General features: G+C 42.4%; 1 protein-coding gene across 3 annotated transcripts in view; it reads right to left on the bottom strand.

Annotated features, from left to right (window-relative positions):
• CPED1 (cadherin like and PC-esterase domain containing 1) overlaps window positions 1-26,647 on the bottom strand; it is a 406,802-nt gene that overhangs the window by 368,147 nt on the left and 12,008 nt on the right. For all 3 annotated transcript variants that reach the window (XR_012801651.1, XM_075599939.1, XM_075599938.1), the window contains exon 2: window positions 15,344-15,533. Coding sequence is in view for 2 of the 3 variants with exons in the window: in XM_075599939.1 (XP_075456054.1) it covers window positions 15,344-15,533 (190 nt within the window). In the remaining variant the exon portion in view is untranslated. The remainder of the gene's footprint in view (window positions 1-15,343; window positions 15,534-26,647) is intronic.

The following is a 26,647-nucleotide window of genomic DNA, read 5'->3' on the forward strand; positions in this document are numbered from 1 at the left end:
AAACCATTAGCCAACCAAGTAAATAAATCCAAGCACTAGACAACCAATCAATTAAATCAATTAAAGCACTAACCAACAAATCAATTAATTAATTAAACCTCTTGCCAACACATCAATTAAAACCAGTAGCCAACAAAATACATAATTAAAAAAAACACTAAACCATTGAAAAATGAAATAAAAACAAGCCATCCAAATTACAAACAAACAATGTAAGCCAAATAATAAACAGAAAACTAAAATAAAAAATCAATAGAAAAAAAGCATTTACCAAAAAAAACGGGCACAGATGAATAAATTAGCAGACAATGGGCAATAAAAAAAAACATGAAAAAAAAAATTACAATTAAAAAACCTGTAAAGATACAATTACATAAATTCAATATTTTTCTTACCTTTAGAAGCGTTGGCCCTCCGAATCCCGGTGAATCTGCAATCTCATACCGTGGCTTCATCAAAATCAATCCGACGCCATCCACCTTGAAGATCCGAAACAGGTAACAAAATTCTTCTCTCTTTTATCTTTAATCACTATCTTCTTTCTTCACCTGTCATTATTTCTTTCTTTTCTGTAATCTTCTATCTTCATCAGTCAATCCAAAAACATTGTTAGATCCAAACTGATGTTGTCTCATTGGCTTCATGAGGTAAAATGAGACGTCAAGGCCTTATATATGGCCTGTGATGTCACATTTTCTGGTCAGAGGGTACAGCTCCATCTGACCACTTAATTACTATAGCGGTTATTAACCTATTAGGTGATTAAGGGGTTAGAGGCCATTAAATTGTATTTTTGTATGTATTCTTGCTGACATCGGAGGACATGGACCTGCAGTATGCTGACGAGGATGCCCTTCATGATGGCAGGGGTAAGTAGAAAGGGTTATTTACTTTTTTAATGCTGCCTGGCTAATGTTTTATTTGATAATGGGCAAATTAGCTATTATCCATATATGGATAATAGTTATTTTGCCTATTACCGTACTGTATGTTTTGGGGGGAGGTGTATTTATTGCCATCAGGGACCACCCGAGGACCCCTAGACACCCAGTGGGACCACCCGAGAACCCATTGACATTCACGGGGACCACCCGATGACCCCCGGACACCCACGGGGACCACCCGATGTAAAAAAATTGAATTTTTATTATTAGTGTGCGGAAGCAGGGCATCTTCTGAGATGAACCGCATTGATTTCAGCCTCAGGGACCTCCTGCTTCCTGAGTTACAGGCCCAGATATGGGCTGCCGGTATCTCCTTCATTATTTAAATGTCCCGCGTCACGTGACGCGGACGATTTAAAAATAGCGGTGATACCGGCACCTGATGCCCCATACTAGGGCCTGTAACTCGGGAAGCAGAGGGTCCCTGAGGCTGAAATCAAAGCGCTTCAGCTCAGAAGACCCCCTGCTCACGCACACTATTAATTACATTAAAGCAGATTCATTACCATAGCAGATAGCCGCTACAGTAACAAATTTGTTTAATTTTTCATTTGGGTTTTATTACAAGTGTATTGTAGCAGGGGGTCTCAGGAGCAGGACCTTGTTGATTTGAGGTCCGAGGACCCCTTGCTTCCCAAGATACAGACCCCGTTATGGGGTGCCGGTATCTCCTATGCATTTAAATGTCCCGCGTCACGTGACTGTGGGAATAAAATGCATAGGAGAAACCGGCAACCCATAACTGGGCCTGTATCTCAGGAAGCAGGGGGCCCCGGACCTGAAATCAACTAGTTTCTGCTCTGGAGACCCCCTGCTCATCTACACTAGTAATAAAATGTATATTTCAAAACATAAATTTTGGGCGAGATTTACGCAGGGAGAAGCGGCTCTCTCTGCAGCTGAAAGGAATCGCCTGGTTAGGCCTTTTCAGAGAGGTGATCATCACGTCACTGGCTACTCGCCCGTTTTGGGAATTTTGCTATCACAGGTAATCGAGGCTTTATGACTATTATGATAGCACCGCTCACAAACACGTCGATTTAAATGGCCCAGCAATTTTTTTTTATGAACGCTTAGTGCCCCTAAGTGTCCAAAGTGACAAGTCTCATAATCATGCTAATGAACGAGTTGTTTGATTATGGATCAAAAGTACTTTGTTTCTTGAATTTATTATATTTTAACTGTGATTGTGTATTGTCAGTTGTAGTTGCATTAATACTACCAAAGAGCTCTTGTAATTTGAATGTATGATTACATTTATATAGGTCAAGATGTGTTTAAAAGGAATCTACAGTAGTAGTAAGTATGAAGGATAAGCCCTTTTTCAAAAGATTCGACTTGTCAGCAGTCCGTGTATGATCCAACAAATTATATATTACTAGCTGTACCCAGCGTAAAATACACCAATCTAGGAGATCTGAAAGGTTAATAATAAAACATTCCTCATGGTTTTCACCCCTCTCTGTAATGCCTTGCTGTCTCTTATCCCCTCTTCCCGCCCTTACGCTCTCCTCAATCATGCCCTGCTCCACTTTGCACTCTCTCCTCCCCTCTGTTTGCACTCTCTGGGTCCAGGATAGAAGAGTTATCCCCACCAGCGGGAGTAGAGAGAGAGAGAGAGAGGATTTGAATAGTGGATTTGTGGGGGTGCTTTTTATTGAGGTGTGTAGAACTTGTTGGGAAAGGTGTGTACATAATGGTGCAGCGTATGGGCACAAACACAAGTTGGGGGCAATAGGGATAAAGAAATGTGGATAGGAGGAGAGTGGGGGAGAGAATAGAAATGTTTTCAAAGGAGTTAGGAAACAGCAAATAGGAAGAGCAATAGCAACGGCTTAATGAGATGCAGGGAGAGCGGTAGGAGGACAGAGGTCCCAGGTATTGAGGAGATGAGGTGTAGGAGGTGACAGAGCACGTGTATAAATCAGGCCTGGGAGGACCGTGCAGCACTGAAGATTAAACACCAACTTACAATGTGAATCTTTAGATGTGAAAAAATTCTTCGAGCATTTAGAAAGGAAAGTTGTCTCAGTTGCAGGTTTGATAATGAAATGCAGAGTCCAGATCTTGTATTCTTCGCCTCCAAAATCAACTCCAATTTTAACTTCATCGACACTTCATATGTGACACATAAGATGTTACACAGCCAATGTGCAGTCTCATTACACAGGATGTTCAGTCTCATTGGCTGTCCCTGAGTGAGTGACAGGCAGATCCGCTTATCACAGAGGGGGGATGTGCATCCTCACTGGCTGTCTCTGGCTGAGTGACAAGCCGTTCAGTCTATCTCAGAGGGATGTGCAGACATCCTTAGAGAAATACATATATAAATGTTTTCTGGGATGGTGGTTATTTTCCTGTAATTGGTCAGGATAAATGTCTAATGGTTTATATCTACCAGCCACCTCTTGAAATGTATTTCTAGACAAAATATTTTAAATCTCTATCAGAATACAGTAGGTAACAGTTTCAGCACATTCTAGGTTTGCTCCTGCTATTTCAGACAAATCTTCCATGCTCTAAGCCAGGGGTGCGTAATCGTTTTCCCCTGCAACACCGGCTCTACTCCACTCCTCGTGCCCCTCCCCCCCCCCCTCCTTACCTTGGCTCCGGTGTTCTAACATCACATTGCCATTGCAATTCAGCATCACGTGACCCTGCAGCATCATTGGATGCCATATTTCCATGGCAACGCGTCTCCAGAAGCCGCCATCGTCATGTGACCCCGCAGCATCATTTGACGTCACATTATCATGGCAACGCGTCTCCAGAAGCCATCTGAGCCAAGGTAAGTGACGTTTACAAAGGCCTTCGCCACTCCCCCAGCATTTAATTTAAATGCATTTGGGAAGCGTGTGGGACCTCTGTAAACCCTGTGCCCCCCCACAGAGAATTTCACGCCCCCTAGTTTGCGCACCCTTGCTTTAAGCCAGGTGTGCGCAAAATGTTGTTTGGGGGGCACGGTGCTTACAGAGGCCCCACGCTCTTCCCCAAAGCATTTAAATTAAATGCCGGGGGACTGCTCGAGGCCTCTGTAAATTCCCTTTCCTTGACTCAGCCGGCTTCGGGCGCTGACGTCAAATGCCGCCACGGGGTCACATGACATCACATGACCCGCGGCGTCATTTGTCACCATGACACTGCAGGATCGCGTGACCCTGCGGCATCATTTGACGCTCTATACAAGGTATGGGGGGGTGCAAGCACTGTGGGAGAGCAAGCAGAGAGGGGCGCAGGGCAAAACTTTGCACACCCCTGCTCTAAGCCAATAATGACATAGAAGAAAACAAAAGTAAAATTAAGATTCACAACAGAATAGTTCATCAGAAGTATGTATATCTGTCACGATTTAAAGAAAAGAATAATAGTGTCCTTACTTGTTGGCTGCATCCTTCCAGTTAATGGTTTATTAACAGTGGTAGATACATTGTGAGTGCATCTCTATTTGATGTTCACTGTGACTATATATTGATAGAGACAAATCACCATATGTAGATAATGCTTGTCCCTTATAATTCATGTTCCTCCTCTCTCTCTCCCTCCTTCTGCCAATGTGAAATGGCAGCAATATAGGGGGTCATGTGACTAAATGCAGAACGAATGCAGCAGAGAAAATACTGCAAGGATGGCTGATCTTGTGATGAGCTAAAGAGAGGTTTCACCTCGCCAGAAAAACCCACTCTGTGCTTTGGAGAAATACAAACTGTGGATATCACAGTGGCTCAGTGTTATTCCCTGGCTAGCTTTGAAAGTATTCTTTTCAAATGCACACACTAGTAAAAAACAAAAAACACATGATGTACAATAAACTGCTTCAATAATATTTTCCATTCCTCTCTTATAAACACAACCAATGTTTCATGGCTGATCCAGTAGTTCCATGTGTCCACAAATACTGCCATGCATATGAAACAGGAAAGAGAAGAAAAATATATTTTAACAGTTAACCAGTGATTTTACAATCCGTGGTATGTTGGGAGATTTACAGAGACAGCAGGTGAGGGAATAAGTGCAAAAGTTGTGTCAGTAATTGGTAGGAGTGACTGTGCAACAGCAGAATTTTGGATACATTGCAAAGGAGAAAGTTGTGAGGCAGGGAGGCCTGTTAGCAGTGATATAATAATCCAGACAGTAAAGGAAAAGGGCATGAATTAGATTTTTAGCACTGGATTTACAAAGGAAAGGGTGGATCTTGGCAATATTACAGATGAATAAATTACCCATTTTAGCCATGTCGTGAGTGAACGGAGAAGGAGTCAAATGTCACTCCTCAGCAGCGTGCTTTGGAGACAAGCTAGATAATAGTACTGTTCACTGTGATGGATAAAGAGGATATTAGGCCAGGTTTAAGGGGCAATACGAGTAGCTCAGTGTAAGGCCGTGTCCATACTCCTGCCTCTCGTGCTGAGGCATGCTCACGCTGTGCCTGGCCAGCGCAAGCAGGAGCTTTTGACTGGCCTGGCCAGCGAGGCAGTGAGCGTGCTTGCGAGGCGGGAGGCGGGAGGCGGGGCATCAACCCCCCAGAGCATCAACTCACCCACCCCGCTGGCAGACAGTCTCTCCCCCGTCCTCTTGGAATCTTCCTCCCCCCACCCCGCACAACTCACCCCGTGAGCAACAACTCACCCCGCTGCCAGGCAGTCTCTCCCCCGTCCACATCTCTCCCCCTGCTCCACTCACCTCTTCCTCATTGGCTGCTTTGGATTCACGTGAGCGGACTCAGCGCCCAAACTAAAATCCGACAGTCAGGTGAAAGTCAGCACGCTTCCGTACACCTGCGGAAGCATGCGTGAGCCCCTGCTAAAGCCGCTCTCATTGCGGCAGCAGGGGCTCACTGCCGAGCATCAGCGCGGGTCAGCGCCTAAGTGCTGATCATGTCCGCGGCCTTAGACATACATATGCAGCCACGATTATCCAAACACTTGCCTTGGAAAATCTGGGGCAAACTCCCAGTAATGCTGCAACATTTCTGTGAGATTTCTGCAGCCAGACTAATGGCCCATCAGATTAACACAGCGGGGTTCTTGCAGTCCCATTCAGTTTGAATGCCAGAGACCCCCGCTGTGTTAATCCGATGGGCCAATAGTCTGGCTGCAGAAATCTTTTCCAAGGCAAGTGTTCGGATGCTCGAAGCTGCATCTGTACGGTATTAAGTTTAAGACAGAAGAGTACCATCTACGAGGATGCCAGGAGGCAATCAGAGACTTGGGACTGAATTGCAGGTGTAATGGTTGTAGTGGATAGATATACAGTACTTCATAGATTTGATACCTTTGGCCAAAAGAGTTGATGAGATCACCAAATGATGGTGTGTGAGAGAGAAAAGGAGAGGTCCAGGAACAGAGCCATGAGGAACAACAACTCACAAATCAATAGGAGGTGAAGACATTTTGGCAAAAGGAACTGAAAATGAGACCCAGGATAGAGCTTTTTTGTAAATACCAAAAGAGTTTAGAATAGGAAGGAGAAGAGTGATTGATGCTATTGCAGAGTAAGATAAGTAGGGAAAATTACCATGGGATTTTGCTTCTTGTAGATTATTGTCTATTTTAGTAGCACAGTCTCTGTTGAGTGATCTGTACAAAAGCCAGATTGTATAGTGTCCAGGAGGGCTTGGGAATTAAAGCTTACCATATTGGAGAACATGAAACGTGTGTATATATACATGCATACATATGTGTATGCTCCCATTTAAAAAAAAAAATTTTTTAATTGTTTTTAGCAAACTTCCAGGATTTGCCGAGAGGAATGTCCGTGTGTTACAGAGGGGGTTTACATACATCCACCCACCCACACACCCACACACACACACCCACACACCCACCTCCTACCTCTCGTGGTGCTGGGGATCGTGGTGCTGGGGCTGGGGATCGTGGTGCTGGGGCTGGGGATCGTGGTGCTGGGGATCTTAGTGCTGGGGATCGTGGTGCTGGGGCTGCTGGGGCTGCTGGGGCTGGGGATTGTGGTGCTGGGGATCTTAGTGCTGGGGATCGTGGTGCTGGGGATCGTGGTGCTGGGGCTGGGGATTGCGGTGCTGGGGATTGCGGTGCTGGGGATCTTAGTGCTGGGGATCTTAGTGCTGGGGATCGTGGTGCTGGGGCTGGGGATCTTAGTGCTGGGGATCTTAGTGCTGGGGATCTTAGTGCTGGGGATCGTGGTGCTGGGGATCTTAGTGCTGGGGATCGTGGTGCTGGGGCTGGGGATTGTGGTGCTGGGGCTGGGGATTGTGGTGCTGGGGCTGGGGATTGTGGTGCTGGGGCTGGGGATTGTGGTGCTGGGGCTGGGGATTGCGGTGCTGGGGATCTTAGTGCTGGGGATCTTAGTGCTGGGGATCTTAGTGCTGGGGATCGTGGTGCTGGGGCTGGGGATTGCGGTGCTGGGGATCTTAGTGCTGGGGATCTTAGTGCTGGGGATCTTAGTGCTGGGGATCGTGGTGCTGGGGCTGGGGATTGCGGTGCTGGGGATCTTAGTGCTGGGGATCTTAGTGCTGGGGATCTTAGTGCTGGGGATCTTAGTGCTGGGGATCGTGGTGCTGGGGCTGGGGATTGTGGTGCTGGGGCTGGGGATTGTGGTGCTGGGGCTGGGGATTGTGGTGCTGGGGCTGGGGATCGTGGTGCTGGGGATCTTAGTGCTGGGGATCGTGGTGCTGGGGCTGGGGATTGCGGTGCTGGGGATCTTAGTGCTGGGGATCTTAGTGCTGGGGATCTTAGTGCTGGGGATCGTGGTGCTGGGGCTGGGGATTGCGGTGCTGGGGATCTTAGTGCTGGGGATCTTAGTGCTGGGGATCTTAGTGCTGGGGATCGTGGTGCTGGGGCTGGGGATTGCGGTGCTGGGGATCTTAGTGCTGGGGATCTTAGTGCTGGGGATCTTAGTGCTGGGGATCGTGGTGCTGGGGCTGGGGATTGTGGTGCTGGGGCTGGGGATTGTGGTGCTGGGGCTGGGGATTGCGGTGCTGGGGATCTTAGTGCTGGGGATCTTAATGCTGGGGATCGTGGTGCTGGGGCTGGGGATTGTGGTGCTGGGGATCTTAGTGCTGGGGATCTTAGTGCTGGGGATCTTAGTGCTGGGGATCTTAGTGCTGGGGATCTTAGTGCTGGGGATCGTGGTGCTGGGGATCTTAGTGCTGGGGATCGTGGTGCTGGGGATTGTGGTGCTGTGGCTGGGGTTTGTGGTGCTGGGGCTGGGGATTGTGGTGCTGGGGCTGGTGATTGTGGTGCTGGGAATTTTAGTGCTGGGGATCGTGGTGCTGGGGCTGGGGATTGTGGTGCTGGGGCTGGGGATTGTGGTGCTGTGGCTGGGGATCGTGGTGCTGGGGCTGGGGATCGTGGTGCTGGGGCTGGGGATTGCGGTGCTGGGGATCTTAGTGCTGGGGATCTTAGTGCTGGGGATCTTAGTGCTGGGGATCGTGGTGCTGGGGCTGGGGATTGTGGTGCTGGGGCTGGGGATTGTGGTGCTGGGGCTGGGGATTGTGGTGCTGGGGCTGGGGATTGCGGTGCTGGGGATCTTAGTGCTGGGGATCTTAGTGCTGGGGATCGTGGTGCTGGGGCTGGGGATTGTGGTGCTGGGGATCTTAGTGCTGGGGATCTTAGTGCTGGGGATCTTAGTGCTGGGGATCTTAGTACTGGGGATCTTAGTGCTGGGGATCGTGGTGCTGGGGCTGGGGATTGTGGTGCTGGGGATCTTAGTGCTGGGGATCTTAGTGCTGGGGATCTTAGTGCTGGGGATCTTAGTGCTGGGGATCTTAGTGCTGGGGATCGTGGTGCTGGGGATCGTGGTGCTGGGGATCGTGGTGCTGGGGCTGGGGATTGTGGTGCTGTGGCTCGGGTTTGTGGTGCTTGGGATCATGGTGCTGAGGCTGCTGGGGCTGGGGATTGTGGTGGTGAGGCTGGGGATTGTGGTGCTGGGGATTGTGGTGCTGGGGATTGTGGTGCTGGGGCTGCTGGGGCTGGGGATCATGGTGCTGGGGCTGGGGATCATGGTGCTGCCACCTCCCGCCTCCCCTCTCTCACAGACACACTCCCTCTCCGGTGGAACACCTGATCGGGCACGGCGGCCATTTTTTTGCCACAATCCCCGTCCAACGTGTCCCAATATGTTGATTATTTTCTTAATCCATATGTAACATCACTCAGATCATATCTGAGGGACACGTTGCATGTCAACGACTCTGTCAGAGACATTCATTGGAAACCCACATATCACTGGGCCTCCTGTGATGTCTCTTCACTGTACACATGTATAGAGCATCACAGGGGTTTGGAGGCTGTTACTTATTTTCTAGATAGAGACCCCTCACTTAATCAAGGTCAGAAGGATTTAATACTCTCCAGTATATTATTTATTTTACAACACAATTACTTTTTGTTTGAAGATGACTTTTATTTGCAAGTCTGTGGAACGGCCATGGGCACGCGGTTTGCCGCCAGCTATGCGAACCTATACATGGGGTTGTGGGAGGACCTTCGTGTGTGGGCGAACGCTAGACTGGGAGTGGGCCTAGTGTTCTATGGCCGTTTCATAGATGATGATTTCATTATCTGGGAAGGTGCGGAGGATGAACTTTACAGCATCCTCCAATCCTTCAATACAAACGAGATGGGTCTGAAATTCACATTTGAAATTCATCCCAAACAAATTACATTTCTAGATCTCGTTTTATTTGTTACAGATGATGATGAAGGTCAGATATCCACAAAAACTCACTTTAAGGAAGTATCTGTCAATGGTTATCTTCACGCATCAAGTAATCACCACAAAAAGTGGCTGGAGAATATTCCGAAGAGCCAATTCTATCGGCTAAAGAGAAACTGCTCATCTCAGAAAGATTTTGAAATTCAGGGACAGGAATTGGTTTCTAAATTTATTCATAAGGGCTACAAGGAAGAGGTTGTCACTGGTGCTCTTAATGAGGTCAAGAATATTAGCAGGGATGTTCTTCTTGTTCAATCTAAATCCAAAGTCACTACCTATCCCCTTAAACAACATGATATGGGTTCAGGTCAGGACAAGTGTCCTAGATTCATCACTAAATTCAATCAGTCTGCATATAAAATTAAACAGATATTGAACAATCATTGGGATATTCTCAGGAATGATCCTGTTTTGGGACCTATTTTACCTGCATATATTCCAGTCACATACAAAAAAGCTAGAAACATTAAAAACATTGTGGCCCCCAGTCGATTGAGAATGACTACAGATGGAGATTCAGTTCCCTGTGACCGCCTCTCCGGCAATTTTTCATGTCGACGTACTAGATGTCTTACATGTAAACATCTTATTGCCGGTGAAAAATGTTGTTCTTTCTCCAACAAGAGAGAGCATGATGTAAAGGGCAGGATAAACTGTCTCTCCACCTACATAGTGTACCTCCTCTCATGCTCCTGTGGTCCACAGTACCTAGGGAGAACCATTCGACCTAGGTGTACCAGGTTTCTAGAGCACAGAAATCTGGCTCATAGTCTCTCTAAACATTTCTCTATCTGTCACAATAAAGATCCTGCATCTCTAACTATTAGGGGTATTGTAAAACATACTGGACACCTAACAAGCTCCTATTGAACCCCCAAAATGACCACAACATATATATAAGCATATGAGTGTCACAGAGGAGTGCTACTGAGCATGGAAATATATATTTTAAAACCAGAGACAGAACATAAAACACAGACAAAGCTCAGTTTTTAGCACATCCAGTGAGACTCATACACGGTACAGTGCCTAAATATATATGTATAAATATATAATAAGTAAAATGGTCTTTTAGTTTGACATTTTTGGCCAAAATTGTTGTAAGCCCCTGAGCCAACGCCAAGGCAGACCACATATCAGGGGTCCCTAACGCTAATACAAATTCTTAATAACCTGTGTAATAACAGGAAGAATGATTTATAGTAAATCTGTCAATATTAGTTGCAAAGTTCTGAGTCTGACTGAAGCTTTTATTAACCTGTACATTACCAGGAAAAGCACTCTGTATTAGAGATGTCACAGCCAAACTGCAAGCAGGTAAATTCCCCTGAGTGGAAGATGCTATGGAGTGAGCCCATAACCATTTAAATGTGGGAGGGAGTGAGCTTAAATTAGGAAGGAGGTTGCCACCCTCCAATCAGCCATGACTAGCTGGACAAGAATTGTAAAACATACTGGACACCTAACAAGCTCCTATTGAACCCCCAAAATGACCACAACATATATATATAAGCATATGAGTGTCACAGAGGAGTGCTACTGAGCATGGCAATATATATTTTAAAACCAGAGACAGAACATAAAACACATTAGGGGTATTGAACACATACCAGTGTCTCTCATTGGGGGGGAAAGATTCAGGAGGTTATATTTGCGAGAGACCTTCTGGATCTATACCTTGGACACTTTGTCACCAAAGGGGTTCAATGAACATATAGATACTAGTACACTGGTATAGTGTTCTGTGGTCCCCCTGCTCGTCTGATGACTACATCACCATAGGTGTGTGTATATATAACTATCAATTCAATAACACTATTGTAACTGATTTCTGTGGTTATCACTGGGGAATGAATAACTTACTCTCAGGTTAATAGCTGTATTGATTATTGTCTCTATTTTAAATATAGTTATTTTCTTTATATTTTTATTTTTTATTTTCATTTTGATATTTGTTTTTATTTTCTTTAAATTTTCATTTTTATTCATATAATTTTTTTTTTATTTATTCATTTATTTGATATTATATTTTTATTTTCATACATTTTTATATATATATATATATACACACATATATATATATATATATATATATATATATATATATATATATATATATATTATATATATATACACACATGTGTATGTATATACTTTTATGTACGTTTTGAGAAATCTATATATGCTTTTCACTAACATTCCAAGTTTGTATTTTATCAGATAATATGTCTATTACTGTGTATTATATATCAACATCTGAACCATTTCAATATCTGTGTTTAGTAACATAAATATAGATACCATTTTTTATGTCATTCATGAACGTGTATATATATATATACACATATCTTTCATGATTATAGTTTTTGTTATGTTTTATGTACTATGTATTCATCCTATGTTCCCCTTATGTTTCATCCCCTTTTTCCCTCTCCGGCCCTTCTAGAGTTAATGATTAGAGCAATCAATTTGTATTCAGGTGTTTTTAATGTGCTCCATCTAATTATGGCATATATATATGTATGGCATTTTTGTTAGTACTGCTCTAACCCCTGAGGAAGTCGCATATCGCGACAAAACGCGTAGGGAAGTAGCTAGCATTGGACTTTTATTGTACACAACTCATATTTTGAGCAGTTCTATCTTTTGCTCGCTTTGGAGCCAGTCCGTCTTTCATCACGCTTGGAACCCTGATGCAGGAAGTCTGACTGCCGTGTCAGCATCCTATAGTATCGGTGGACACATACTCTCACGGGATTTACAACCAGGGGGAGACCAGGTGCGCACGCACCCTCCTGGCATCCACGATTGTAAAGACTTTATTCATTGTCTTATTTCATTTTGCACAATGTAAGTGTCCGTGATTCATCTGAATGTTTATTCTAATTATTAAATTACAGTATTATGCTATGGGAGCCATGCTGTCTTCTTTTCGTTCTACAGATCAAGAGGAAGGTGTTTTTTTCCTGAAGACTGGCAGCGACACCCAGTAGTTGTTGAAGGACACTTTTATTTTTCATTTTATTTAATCACCACATCTCTTGGGGCTTTTTAACCCTTTCCCTTCCCCTTCCCCATTCCCTTTCCCCCTTTCATTCACCTTTTCCCTCTCATTTGTTTGTGTTGTATGTTCATTTATGTTTTGTCCCTAGTAGCCACCTTGTACACACAGGTACTAGTGTTTTCCTGTGGACATTTATTTGTGTGCAATTATCACAATTAACTTGTTGTCTGGTATTCCGGCTAGCGCAGCAGTGTTTTTTCCTTTCTTTTTACATATATATATATATATATATATATATATATATATATATATATATATATATATATATATATATATATATATATATACATACACGTGCACCCCGCACCCCTATTGCTATCTGCCTACAGGCAGGCACTCTGATCACATAATGATTTATTAATGTATCACTCATGTCAATAGGATGTTTCTATAGCAAAATGTGTTGTTTAGTGGGCATGTTAATTGTATCATTCAATAACGGTCCAATTTAATTACTTCCTATTACTATCTATTAGTACCTATGAGGCAATTATGTGTATATATTCATATTCCCTTTATGTGCCTTTCTTCTCCCATCAATGTATTACTGTGATTGTAAAATTATGTACAGTGTACAGTATGATAATTAATTTTAAAGGAGCAATCCAAGCAATATCCTAAGTGTGTATATATTTTTTTAATAAATCAGTTCGGTAGTATTAGATAATACTTACTACCTATTTCTATTTTAAAATTCAACTCATAATGCCATTTTTAATGAGTTTTAATACACTGAGCATCTTTTGATTTCTATAGCAGACTTTAGCCCACCTCAAGCAGGGTAAGACCTTTGTAACACTTTCCAGTGTGTGACAATTTGTTGCCAATATTCCCAGCAGTTTGAGCTGTAAATTGTAACAATAGATAATGTTACTTTAGTAGTATAAGAACAGATTGTATCTGCTAAATTACATTGACTGAAGGACTGATTTGAAACTGAAAGGCAGACAGTTATTTAACCATGGGAAACAGAATTTTGCCAATTGATTAATTCTCCTATGATCGATCGGCAGCTTAAGTTATTCGTTTTCAGTAAAGGTAATCAAAGGCTGCATATATTAAAAGAAAACAAAAAGATTTAAAAAAAAAGAAAATAATACTTTTAAGTGGCTTGGATTGTCTCTTTAGAAAGCACATGTTGCACTGTAAATTTGTAATAGAACAAAGGTGCACCAGTTTAAAATAAATAACATTATTTAAATAAATAACCCCAAAAATAATCAGAAATGTGTAGAGAAATTACAAGACTGTGGAGTTAAACATGAAAGCCCATGTTAACTATTCTGATGCAATCAGAATCCCATAGTTATAAGGGCAAAATACAAAACTCTAAAACTAAAATTGTAATGAAATAGCTACAAATCTATACACTCAAAAGGTTAAAAAGATGAAGATGAAGAAGAAGAAAAAAATCGGTATTGGAGGCAAAAGCAATCTAAAATAAATAGGGATTGAAAAACCAAGCTGCTAAATAATCGGCAAAGAATAGAGTCTAAATCAATACAGGCTTTAATAGTTTTGCTAAGTAGCAATATCTTCTAGTAAATGTTGCAATTAACTACCTTATGTGATAATATACTAGAGGAACTTGCAACAATTCAATAACAAACTCCTCCAAAGTGTCTATAATTTAGCTACAGTAGTGAGCCCTAGTCTGTATGTAGACAGACAGAGTGACAGGGAATAAAGGAGTGGTCCCTACTGTACAGTATATTAAAGCAGCAACCCAAGCAGAGGTTTTTTTTGTTTATTCGTTTTTTTTAACATAGCATTGAAGCAGGGGTTCTCCAGAGTTGAACTCCAATAATTTCGGCTTCAGTGCACCCCTCCTTCTGGAGATACTCGCCAGCTTCAATCATCTGTAAAAAAAAAAAGCTGGCGTGGATTGCTCCTTTAAGAAATTCTGTGTTAAGCCTCTGCTTTCTTTATCATTACTGCCCATCCTCTGATTGGGCTATATCTAGACTCTATTTACAATAGGTGTTTATCCGAAATGCTGCACTGAGATGCCCTGCTTCCTGCCAGATTATAGGCTGGCGTTTGACAACAGAAGCGCGACCGACGTGTGTTTCGCATCACACGGATGTGTTTTCCAGGCTGGCATGGGAAGCTGTCTTATGGAAGAGCACCTGTTAGTAGATATGGCACAAAGTCTTTGCAGGTCATGGATCAAGGCACAGTTGGAGCAAAATTTACGCAAATTGCATAATTTCCCCCAGGCTCTCTGTGTCAATTTAGCACGGTCTTTGCTCCAACTTTTGTGCCAAGTGCACCAGCTTTCAATGTGGGGAGCGTCAATAGGAGGTTAGGGAGTAGTTAGATGACAAACAGTTATAATGACATGTAGCAAACTCGGAGTCCCCATGCAACACTTTTTATGTTGTATTTGTGTCAAAAAAAATCTGCCAGGTCTGAGGTGGAGTAAACTTTTCTGGCCAATACTTTGTGTCAAATGTAGTGAGATGCACTTTTACATGTGATGCAAATGCAAGCAGGAAATGGAGCAATGCGTCAAAACAAACGTTGTATGTGCACTTTATATTCATATATCTGCACATTTGTGTTTATAATCTTGCTTCCAAAGCAATCTAAAAGAAAAAAAGGTTTTTATCATACGACTACACTTTTCATGTTTTGTTCTTACCTTGAAAGAGTTCCTGCTGCTTCATGGCCGATTTGATTATCCCAATATCTGCGGAAAGGACCGTGTATCCCTGCTGTGTCAGGATATGTTTATACAGATTATATTCTTCAATGCCAAGAGAGGGGTCGGCATACAAAAAGGCTCTTTTCTTACTGCTAGAAATCAGGTTTTTTTTAATGGCATCCTCAAACTGTCAAAAGAAAGAATAACAATAATTATCTTGTTATAAAATCATTCTGCCTGCATGATATTATACGAACCGTTTCACAAATTAACACATCTAGTTTTACAAATGGCTTTATATTATATACAGTAACAGACAGACACAGTGTACAGGTGTACAATATATATGTGTGTACATGTGCTTGTGCATGCGCTTAAACATGGTTTAATATGTTGTAAACATATATATATATATATATATATATATATATTTAAACATTTAAAGTATTACATTGCAGTAAAGTAATATAGTAGATGCACTCAACGACTTACCTAATATTTATTGTTTATCATTTATAATACAGTATGTTCAGTAATTACAATTATGTCAAAAAGGCCTAACTCTAACCCGCGTAACAATGCTCCACTCATAGGATTGATAAGAGCCTGTGCCACTTTAATTACATGATTTAACTGCTTGTGGTGTAAGATCAAAAACAAGCAGATGCGTGTAAGAAGTGAAGGGCTAAAGATTAGTGGGACAAAAAGTAAATGTTTGTATATTTAACATGTCCTCAATGTGTGAGACACACTTTTATTTTAGATTTTAGTTTCACCGTTTTTCTTTTTACTCGTTGGATCACCAACAAGTAAGTTTGTTCCTCTGATTGGCCGGCCAATCAGTTAAAACCGGTCGAAAATAGGCTGTAGACGAGAGACAATGGGCCTTATTCATTAAACTGGGATACTCCAGATCGCAGCAAATTGCAGGAAAACAGCCATTCAAGTCAGTAGCAGTTTCCGCGTAATATACATGGAAGTATTGCTGCTTGATGACCAAGGCCCAATGACTACCAAACACAGATCACTGGATAAGTAAGACTTGTCAGGCATATGTTGATGAAGAAAAACAGGTTTACTTCTAATAACTTCCAAAACCGGAACAATCTACCAGAGATTCTAACATCCGCCACCAGTCTAAATTCTTTGAAAACTAAAGCTGTCTCACATTTTAATCTGGTCTGTAACTGTTATATACACATACTGTATAACATATTATCTCTTACTGTGCATGGAATGTTTTGTATATAATGTATAACCTTGCTCCCTTAATGTAACTATATTTGTAACCATGTATCTGTCATCATAACTCTGTGCCCAGGACACAAGGTACTTGAAAACGAGAGGTAACTCTCAATTTATTACTTCCTGGTTATATATGTTATAAATAAATAAGAATCACCCTTAAGAATATGTTTGAATTCTATAAAGTTCCATTGTGAACAAAGTAAAGGTGTACAAAGAAAACAAAATGAGTTTGCACCCTGGAGTTGTCTAATGTGTCTAAATGTGGTGCCTGAGTTTCAAGGAGATAGACATCTGTTTGCACTAAGGTCACAATGAGCACGGAGAACAGACTTTTATACCACTACAAAGACCATTTACTTCTTTTTTCCCTCAGCTACATTACTCGTTAAAAAAAAACTGCTGTGAAAAAAAAGGCTGCAGGAATAGAGAGTGGGGGACATATGTTGTTACATAAACCAATGTCAGTCAGTCATTCTGTTGGCTTCTGGTTTGTTTATAGAAACTGCACCTTGGATGACATAGCTGACAGCAGTTTCTTTCCCAGCCACAGGATGTAGCTTTCTGTTTCAGTTGGCTTGTATGCACATTCTTTGCAGCAGTGGGATGTGTGCGCTATTTTAGGCCTCCTCACAGAGAATATCTACTTTTAAACAAGGGTCTGTACTTAGGGTGAGAAAATCTCCTCCTATCCGGTCAGTTCTCCACAAAGTCTAAAGCAATGTTTAGGCCACCCTGGCACTTAGGGGTTAAACGTGCAGCCTCTCTAAATATATTTTGGGGACAATGCAGAAAATGAAAAATCGTTTTCAAATGGAGTATTTTGTCTGCTTTCCATTCCTCATTATAAATCATATGTACATGAAATAATCAATTACAAATCGTAATATAAATATTTAGGTTGTAAGATCTCCGGGGCAGGGATTTCCTTTCCTATTGTCTGATCTTATTTGTTGAACTTATTGTACTATAATTCCCTGTCCTGTATTGTCTCTCCTGTAAAGTGCTAAGTACAGCTGTGGGCGCTATCTAAATAAAGATATACAAAGATTTACATACATTTAGGGCTCATTGGGGCCTATTCACTAAGCTACGTTAAGTAGCGCTGAAATGGGTTACATCGCCTGGCCGCAAAAGGGTGAAGCCATAAGCGCTATTCACTAAGGCTGTTTGGCGCGTTTACGGCCTACCTTGCCCAAAAAAGCCATATCGCGCGATCACCTTCTCCCCCCCTGATATCGTGCTTAAAGTTAGTTAGCACGATAACTATTATAAACAAAGCAGCCTGTAAGAACTGCATGGAGACGCTGCGTCTCAATGCACGGATCTTACAGGCGATCGTGCTGTCCAAATATGATTTTTAATACTAGTGTACATGAGCAGGGGGTCTCCTGAGCTGAACCGCATTGTTTTCAGGTCCGGGGACCCCCTACTTCAGGAGATATAGGCCCCGATAATGGGGTGCCGGTATCCCCGGCAGAATTTAAATGTCCCGGTCACGTGACGCGGGAGCTTTAAAGTGCAGGGGATACCGGCACCCCATAAAGGGTCTACACTAGTATTAAAACACACATAACAATAAATAATAATTAATTACCGTAGCAGTTATCCGCTATGGTAATGAAGCTGCATTAATGTACATTTTAATAAAAGTGTTCGGGAGCAGGGGTCCTCTGAGCTGAACCGCATTGATTAATGGCTCAGGGACCCCCTGCTTCCCGAGTTACAGGCCCTGGTATGGGGCATCGGGTGCCAGTGTCGCCGCCATCTTTATAGCGTCCAAGACACAACGTGGGGGGGAGATTATGTGGTTGTCTGTATGATAATAAGGGTGCTTCAGGGAAGACCTGTTGCAGTCTTGTATCTTCCTGGAGGATGGGTTGTAGTTTCCTGGCGATCTTGCGTAGGGCTCCTAGGTGTGGATTATATGTGAACAGGACCTCCTACAGTTCTATGACAACTTCAATACGTTCCACCCGACCATCAACCTCAAACTCACCCATTCTCCGGATGAAGTACATTTCCTAGACACCACCATTACTATAAAGAACAACCAACTACAGACTTCTGTATACCGCAAACCTACAGACAGAGCCAGCTATTTGAGGGACAACAGCTTCCACCCGACACACACCAAACATGCAACCATCTACAGTCAAGCCATACGATACAACCGGATATGCTCCAACACAGCAGACAGAGACCAGCGGATTAAAGCCTTGAGATCAGACTTTATAAACCGTGGGTACAACCACAGAATTGTAGACCAGCAAATTCACAAAGCCACCAGAATACCAATAATTGATCTCCTTGAATACAAACAGAAGGAGACAAGTGACAGGGTACTGCACCGACACACTTTATTCGAGCAAATACCCAGTATGTACCTGGCAGATACCTGGAATGCGCCGCTCCTCACCTCTGGCAAGCCCCGTTGCGTTTGCCTTCCCAGCCTGGGTTCATGCCTGGCTGACGGGCGGCTGATCTGTTAAATGATAATGATTAGGATTTAATAGGCTGCAATGCTTCGCGTGTCTACCAGATGGCATAAATTCATGAATTGTAATGCAGTATATATATATATACTGTGCAGTATTGCAGCCAGCGGGAATAAAATGCTTCAATCCCTGCTTGGAAAATACCTCAATGCACTCGGGCAGAAAACAGTCACAAACCTCAATACACCCGGGTATACCCGAATTTGTGGGACTAGCCGAGCTCGAATAAAGTGTGTCGCCAGTGTACCTTTGGTGGTCACATATAATCCACACCTAGGAGCCCTACGCAAGATCGCCAGGAAACTACAACCCATCCTCCAGAAAGATACAAGACTGCAACAGGTCTTCCCTGAAGCACCCTTATTATCATACAGACAACCCCATAATCTCAAGAATATTATGGTGAGGAGTAAAGTATTCAGCAGTACAACTGAATGCGGGACAAAACCATGCCAGGACCCAAGATGCAAAACCTGCGCAATGCTCTACACAGCAGACACAATACAAATACCACACAGGAATCGGGAATACAAAATCAGAGGAAGGTTCACCTGTTCCTCCAGCAATGTCGTGTACCTCATCATGTGCATGAAATGCAGAGGGGGATGCTACTACATAGGTGAGACAGGGCAGGGGCTAAACAAGAGAATGAACCTGCACCGCTACAGCATCATACGCGGAACAAGAGACAGTCCTGTTGGCGAACATTTCTCTGACTCTGGCCATAAGATGAACGATCTGAGGGTTGCCATACTCAAAGGTAATCTTAAAACACCGAAAGAGAGACGGTTGCATGAATACAAATTTATGCAACTGTTCGGGACACTTAGCAGTGGCCTAAACAGAGATCGAAATTTTATGAGTCATTACTGACACAAGTGAACTCTCTTCCCATGAGCGCTATAGGCCATGTCTGTACATACTGTGCTATATGTATGCACACACAGCTGTCTCTCACACATACTTATACTCCTTGTTTTTCCATCCCTATACACCAATAGGGACCACATAGTATCCACACACACTTTCAGTTATGCTACTTACTCTCACATTTCCACACCCACCCACACCATTTATATCCGCTCCCACTCCACACACACCTTTTGTAAAGCACTGTATATACTGTGGGCTCTCCATTCATGTTAATTCACACTGATACACATACACACTCTTTAATCCCTTGCTTTCAGTAACCTTTTGACACCTCCAGCCATAAAACACATCCACACCGGGGGAAGGACCAGCACAGATAACATTCCAATAGACACTGTTTATAGTATAGCTTTTGCTTGCTTCATTCATTGTAACATCGCCGGAAGAAGAGATCAGTGTATCTCGAAAGCTCGCACAAATAAAAGCATTTCGTTAGCCACAGAACGGTATCATCTATTTATTTTTTGATTATTGAAGCTCGGCTAACACGGTACTGATACCTCTACATATATATATATATATATATATATATATATTTTTTTTTTTTTTAATAATATATATATGCATGTTTAACCAATATACAAATAAATACTGTACATGGCCAAATACAAATCTCTCCCAATATCAAACAGCACAAAGCAAAATCAATATCTAAGAAATCCAAATACAAACACTCAATTTGACAATGTGTACATGATACAATTACTCTGTGCATCATGTATACTATGCCGACCAATGCTCCAAATCAAATACACTAATCCAAACAAGATACAAATACAAACATTAAAGAAAAACAAAGCATCAACACAATTAAATTACCATCAATTAATCCAATCACCAATCAATTACAATCCAAATCAATTACACACTTCAAATCCTACAAACAAACCATTGTGAAAAATAATCTATGTCAAAGTAATCATCACACTAAATCTATCTTCCAAAAATAAGCCAATTAAATAATCTATAGTAAACAGCCTTTAAATAAACATTTGAAAAAATTACATGTACATTAGAAACACATTTTTACACAAAGCAGCAAATTGCAATTCCAAAAAACATCCAAACAAGGCAAGCCAACAAGTTTTTATTATACCTGTATGTATGTCCATCTATAGTTTACAGACATCAATACAGGTGCAATAAAAGAGCATCAAAAACAATTGAATCACATTAAAAATCAACATACAATATAACCACTGACTTGTCCTGTACATATGTATATCCATAGTGACATACATAAATTCTATGTCCTGCTCTCAGTCCTGCTCTCTCCCTGCTTGGGGAAATCCGGTGGCCCCCCAAGCTGGTCAGGTCACCATGTCCAGAGAAGTATGCATACATGTCCAGTATTACCGCTAACTTTTTACTGGACAGAATGTCCAAATACAGGACCGTCCGGTTCAATACTGGACACCTAGCAACCCTAATAGGGGAACATCTTATCGCATTATAAAGATACCATTTTATGGTAGATGTGTAATATGCTTTAAAATGATACAGAAGTTTAGGTCTGTAAAGTAGTTACAGATTTCAATAAACACATTTCAATCACTGTCCCGGATCCTCACTACAGCTAGCAGCCTAATTAAGCACATACTGCTATTATTAATACTTTCATTAGTAGATTCTATGCAATTAACCTATAAGCAAGGATCATGTGCATTATATTCCATACTTTATGTTGCCCTGTGTGCAGTGATTAAAGTGCATTGAAAAAAGTAATTGTACTGTGTTGTGTGTGAGTTCAACAAATTGTAAACCTGTTTGGCTTTTGTGCAACATACCTTTGACCTAATTTTTTTAAGATGTATTTAAAATGTAGGTTCTATAGTTAAAATGGAGAGACTATTTCTCAAATAAATACTTTATCTTAAAAAATGTCATAGAAATGTAAACTTGGTAAACAAACATAGTGGGACTTCTGGTTTGCGAATTGAAAAAAAATGAAATCACCCCCCATGATCATAACACATTTTGCCCCCATCTGTGGATGAATGCACAAAATGCATAAAATGCATATACAATTACACTGTTTAGTTATTTCAGCACAACTCCGAAAAGCAGCTCCTGAATAATAGGGACGTTATATTTCTTTTTCTTTAGCCATTTTCTTTTTTTTTTTCACATTCGTTTTAGAAACCTGTGTGAGTTGAATCGGTTTTCCTGACTGCAACATCCAATACTTAGAATAAAATTGCTGGAATTCAACTCTATTTCCTGTTCTTCCCCACAGAAAACGCAGGGATAATGAAATATTTAAGATATACAGTATTTATTTTGAGGATACATTTATATTTCTCTAGTGTTCCTACTGAGACAAACAATTTGATAAATCATTTTGCACAAAAAACGCTACAAACAGCTGCCAATTTTATTCCTGGGTATTAGATTTATGAAAAGCTTTGGACTATAAATTGTATTTATTTAAAGCACAGGCAAGTTTACAACATCCAACAGAAATGATTAAAAGCGCAATCAATTCCAACAAAGTGAAAGCACTTGGACATTTAACTTGACCACATTTTGCTTTAATGAAAATGACCATATTTAGAAGTTTTCACAATATGATTTTATCCGTTAATATCAATGACACCTAAAAGTTCTGAAGATTTGAAAAAATGATTGGGATATAACGGTTTTAAGTGGGAGTAGACATTTAAAGGGGAAGCTCAGTTGGCTCACAAAAGCATTTTGGATGCAATTTAACAAATCTTTGGCTTCATTATTCTACTGTAAGCTCTTTGGGGATGCGTTTCCTTCAGCCTTATGTTGTTATTTACCTTTTTCTCATTTTTTTTTGTGATGTATTTACCTCTCAGGGCCACCGCGGGGGGGGGGGGGGTGGCAGTTGGGACTTCTAGCCCGGTCAGTCAAGTGGCCATGCACGCCTGCCAGCAACCCTATAGTTTATAGCCTGCACTCCCGTCCAGGCCCTCTTTCCGTCGATCAACAGGCCTGAAAGACCTTTGCCATCTTTCCCTTCCCCAGGCCCTAATGCAGGCCTTCCTGTGCACCAGCCATTGTTCCTCCAGCAGGACCCCCTTTTCATGGGCCTCCACTAGGCCCATCCAAGGGCTTCAGGTAGTCCATCCACTATACTCCCTGATCCCCTGCCCCATTACCCCCTTATACCTCCCCCAGACCCATTACTCCCTTATACCTAGGGTGACCAGTTTAGTCCCAGCAAAAACGGGGACAAATGTCACGCATGCGCAGTTGGCACCCTACTTATACCTCTCCCAGGCCCATTACTCCCTTATACCTTCCCCAGACCCATTATCCCCTTAGACCTCCCCCAGGCCCAATACACCTTCTCGAGGCTCATTACTCCCTTATACCTCCCCCAGGCTCATTACTCGCCTTATACCTCCCCCAGGCTCATTACTCCCTTATACCTCCCTCAGGCCCATTATCCCCTAATACCTCCCCCAGACAGTGGTGGATTTATGTATAAATTACAGCTTAGAGCCTCGCAATTTGAGGGGCCTCCAAATACAAAGGTTTTTTTGCCAAATGTTTTTCTAAAGTTGAATATACGTTAAAAGCAACCTAATGTATGTCATGTAAAGATAAGACGGACAACAGAGACTCAACAAACTTTGGCAGAAGAACATAATGGTTTAGTTAGCTGTTTCCTTTGACTCCATATGCACAGTCCCTGTTTTGTTTAAGTTCTAGGAATGGACTCTCGCACTACCTTCCAATTGTGAGGAGTACTCAAAACAGTTTACGGTAGTCACCCTGCCCACACTATTTGTTTTTTTTATAGATGTCTTATCTTAATCATAGATCCATTACCCCCTAATACCCCTCTAGTACCTGCTAATACCCCCAAATGACCATTACTCCTGTATATCCCTCCCCAGGCCAATTATCCCTGTATACCTCCCCAGGCCCATTACCTCCTTATATACTCCTCTCTGCCCAGTAACTCTTATAACCCCCTCCCAGCCCATTACCCCCTTATTCCCCCCAGGTGCACTACCCCCTTATACCCTCCCACACCATTACCTCTTATATCCTCCCCAGACTCATTACCTCCATATGGGTGTGTGTCCCCATTACCTCTTTATACAGTAGGTGTGTCCCCACGCCCATTACTTCCTTATACCCCCTCCTGCCTCCCCCCCTTGCAGCTCATACTTGCCTTTTCCTTTCCTTCCCTTCCCCCCAACCCCAGAGCTTCCCTTCCCTCCAGGCCCTCCCACCAGTGCACCAGCCGGGGGGGGGGGGGGTGAGAGCTTATTATATTTGTCACGAGCACAACAATTGCTGTTAGTGGCCCTGTTAGCTCCTATTGTAATATTGTAACGCACATCGTACAATGTTCGCACTGTAGAAGTAACACTATACAATTATACATGCAAATGTAAACATTCTTAAAGCAAATGTTACCCCTTCCTGCCCGGCTTCTAGGGAGGTTACATTGGTGTGTTACGTGTGGCTACTTCGCATGGGTTACCTTGACTCAGGGTGCTGGATTCAGGCGGTAGGGCGATGAAGTGGCAAGGTTGTTCACCACAAACGTTTGTCATACAACAGTCTTTTATTCAGGTCCCCAGACACGGGGACGGCACACCACACTTTAACCAACGTTGTACTGTTTCTTTATTGTTATTGATGCTTTATGTGCTTCTATAAATGCCCACTCTTAACACTCAGAGGGAGGTATATATTTTAGTTGCTTAACTGTTCTGAGAAGCCCTCCTCTGTCTTTTCGGTATACCCCTCGTTATTATCTTGATAATGCTAGGCCCGTTGTGAATCCGAGCAGATCCCGTACAAGTGACCAATACCTTGGGTCTTTGCGGGAACTGCCACTTCCATGCAACCGGATAAATCTGTTAATGCAGATCCACAGTTAGAACCAATTCGCCAGCAGCCAGGAGTCCCCATTACTGAGGCCCTCTGTGGCATGCCGTTTTCATACTTCGAAGATTATTTTGGACTCCCTTAATTTTCTTCTCGGATCATAACTTAACTATGGTTCTGTCCCTAGCTACAACATAATAAAGTAGAGGGAAGCCTGGTCTGTACTATTTTATTATGAACAGCACTATCTCTCGTCCTGAGGCTCCTCTTGTCCTCCTGGAACCCACCTTCTCAAACTTCCCCATCCCCTTATGTACTCTCCATGATATCATGATCCCAAGGCAACACAGGGTGGGATCCAGTACACATTAACCATGCTCTTAACCCTTTAGAGCAGGGAAAGGGGGGGGGGGGTTACACAAATATTTCACATTTTTTCTTTGGCAATTAAAAATTATTTATTTTTTTAACAAAAGACAATAAATGTTATTAAGTGATTACCCTATACAGGAAACTGAACAGTAACATCACACAAAAGACAATAGCTAAAGGAAAGCAAACTACACACAGTAAAATTCAGGAACACAGAACAAGGGGCCGTCAGAATCAGGTCCTATTTTTTGGTATTTAAAAGATTTTTTTGAAGGATATATTGTGCCTAATTCACTAGTCACTAAAACATTTTCATTTTTGAGGGTGGTAAAATAAATTATTTGGACTTATACTCCAAAATTCCCCTACTGCAAAACTGGAGAAAAAACCTGCACCGTATTTACCAAAGCAATACTGTCATTCCTTGATTAATCAGGTTCAATTTGTTTGCTCACAGAAATATCTGGGGCGCTCCATGCAAAAGCAATTGACTGCAAATAAATATTATTTGTAATTGTGTTGTAAAACCTCTTATTAAAGGTACTGGTTTACAAACATACAGCACAGGACAAACCCAAAGAAAAAAAATGGTAATATACTGGCACAAATCTTTGATGCTGCTCAATCGGCAAAAGATCTTCCCTAGATCCTCATATGGCAAGTTTTTTTTTTTATAACTTAATTTTTTATTAGTTATCACAATGTTACAATACATGCGTACATACAATATTTGTAATGATTTTCAATATTGAACACTGTGTAACTCCCATTTTCTAATTAAATAATAATACATTGTGACACTCCCTATGAGGGAGGGGGTTGGGGAGGGAGAGGGGGGTGGGGGGAGGTGGGGAGGGGAGCCTCTTCTGCATGCTTCTTTTCCTTGGGTCACCGCCTCATCTTGTATACGACCATCTGTATTCCTACTCGGGTCGCTTAGATTAACTACAATCTAACCCAAGCCCCTCCTTCCGCCTCCTACATCAAAGGAGAACGCACTTGCCACTATTAGAGCCAGATTGTGGACCTGTCCACCCCTGGGATGTCTGTTTGGTCTAGCCACGGTGTCCAGACTTTTAGGTAATTTTTGCCAGTATCGTCTAGGAGACTTGTCAATTTCTCCATCTGGCAGGTATGCCAAATTCTGTTCCGAATTTTGGGGATTACTGGGATTTCGTTTTGTTTCCATAATGCTGCGATCTCTGCCCTCGTGGCCAATGCGAAATGTGCAATCAGTTTCATATCTGTTTTAGCTATCCCCGGGGTCTGCCTGTTCAACAGGAATAACCACGGGTCTAGTGGAATTGTGAGGTTAAGGATCCTCTGTAGCCAATCTCTAATTTGCTCCCACAAGGGAGATACCCGAGGGCAAGACCACAGCATATGTAACAGGTCGGCCGGGTCTCCACATTGTTTAGGGCACAATGGGGAGTATCCT

This window comes from Ascaphus truei, chromosome 5 (assembly GCF_040206685.1).
Source record: "Ascaphus truei isolate aAscTru1 chromosome 5, aAscTru1.hap1, whole genome shotgun sequence".
NCBI lineage: Eukaryota > Metazoa > Chordata > Amphibia > Anura > Ascaphidae > Ascaphus > Ascaphus truei.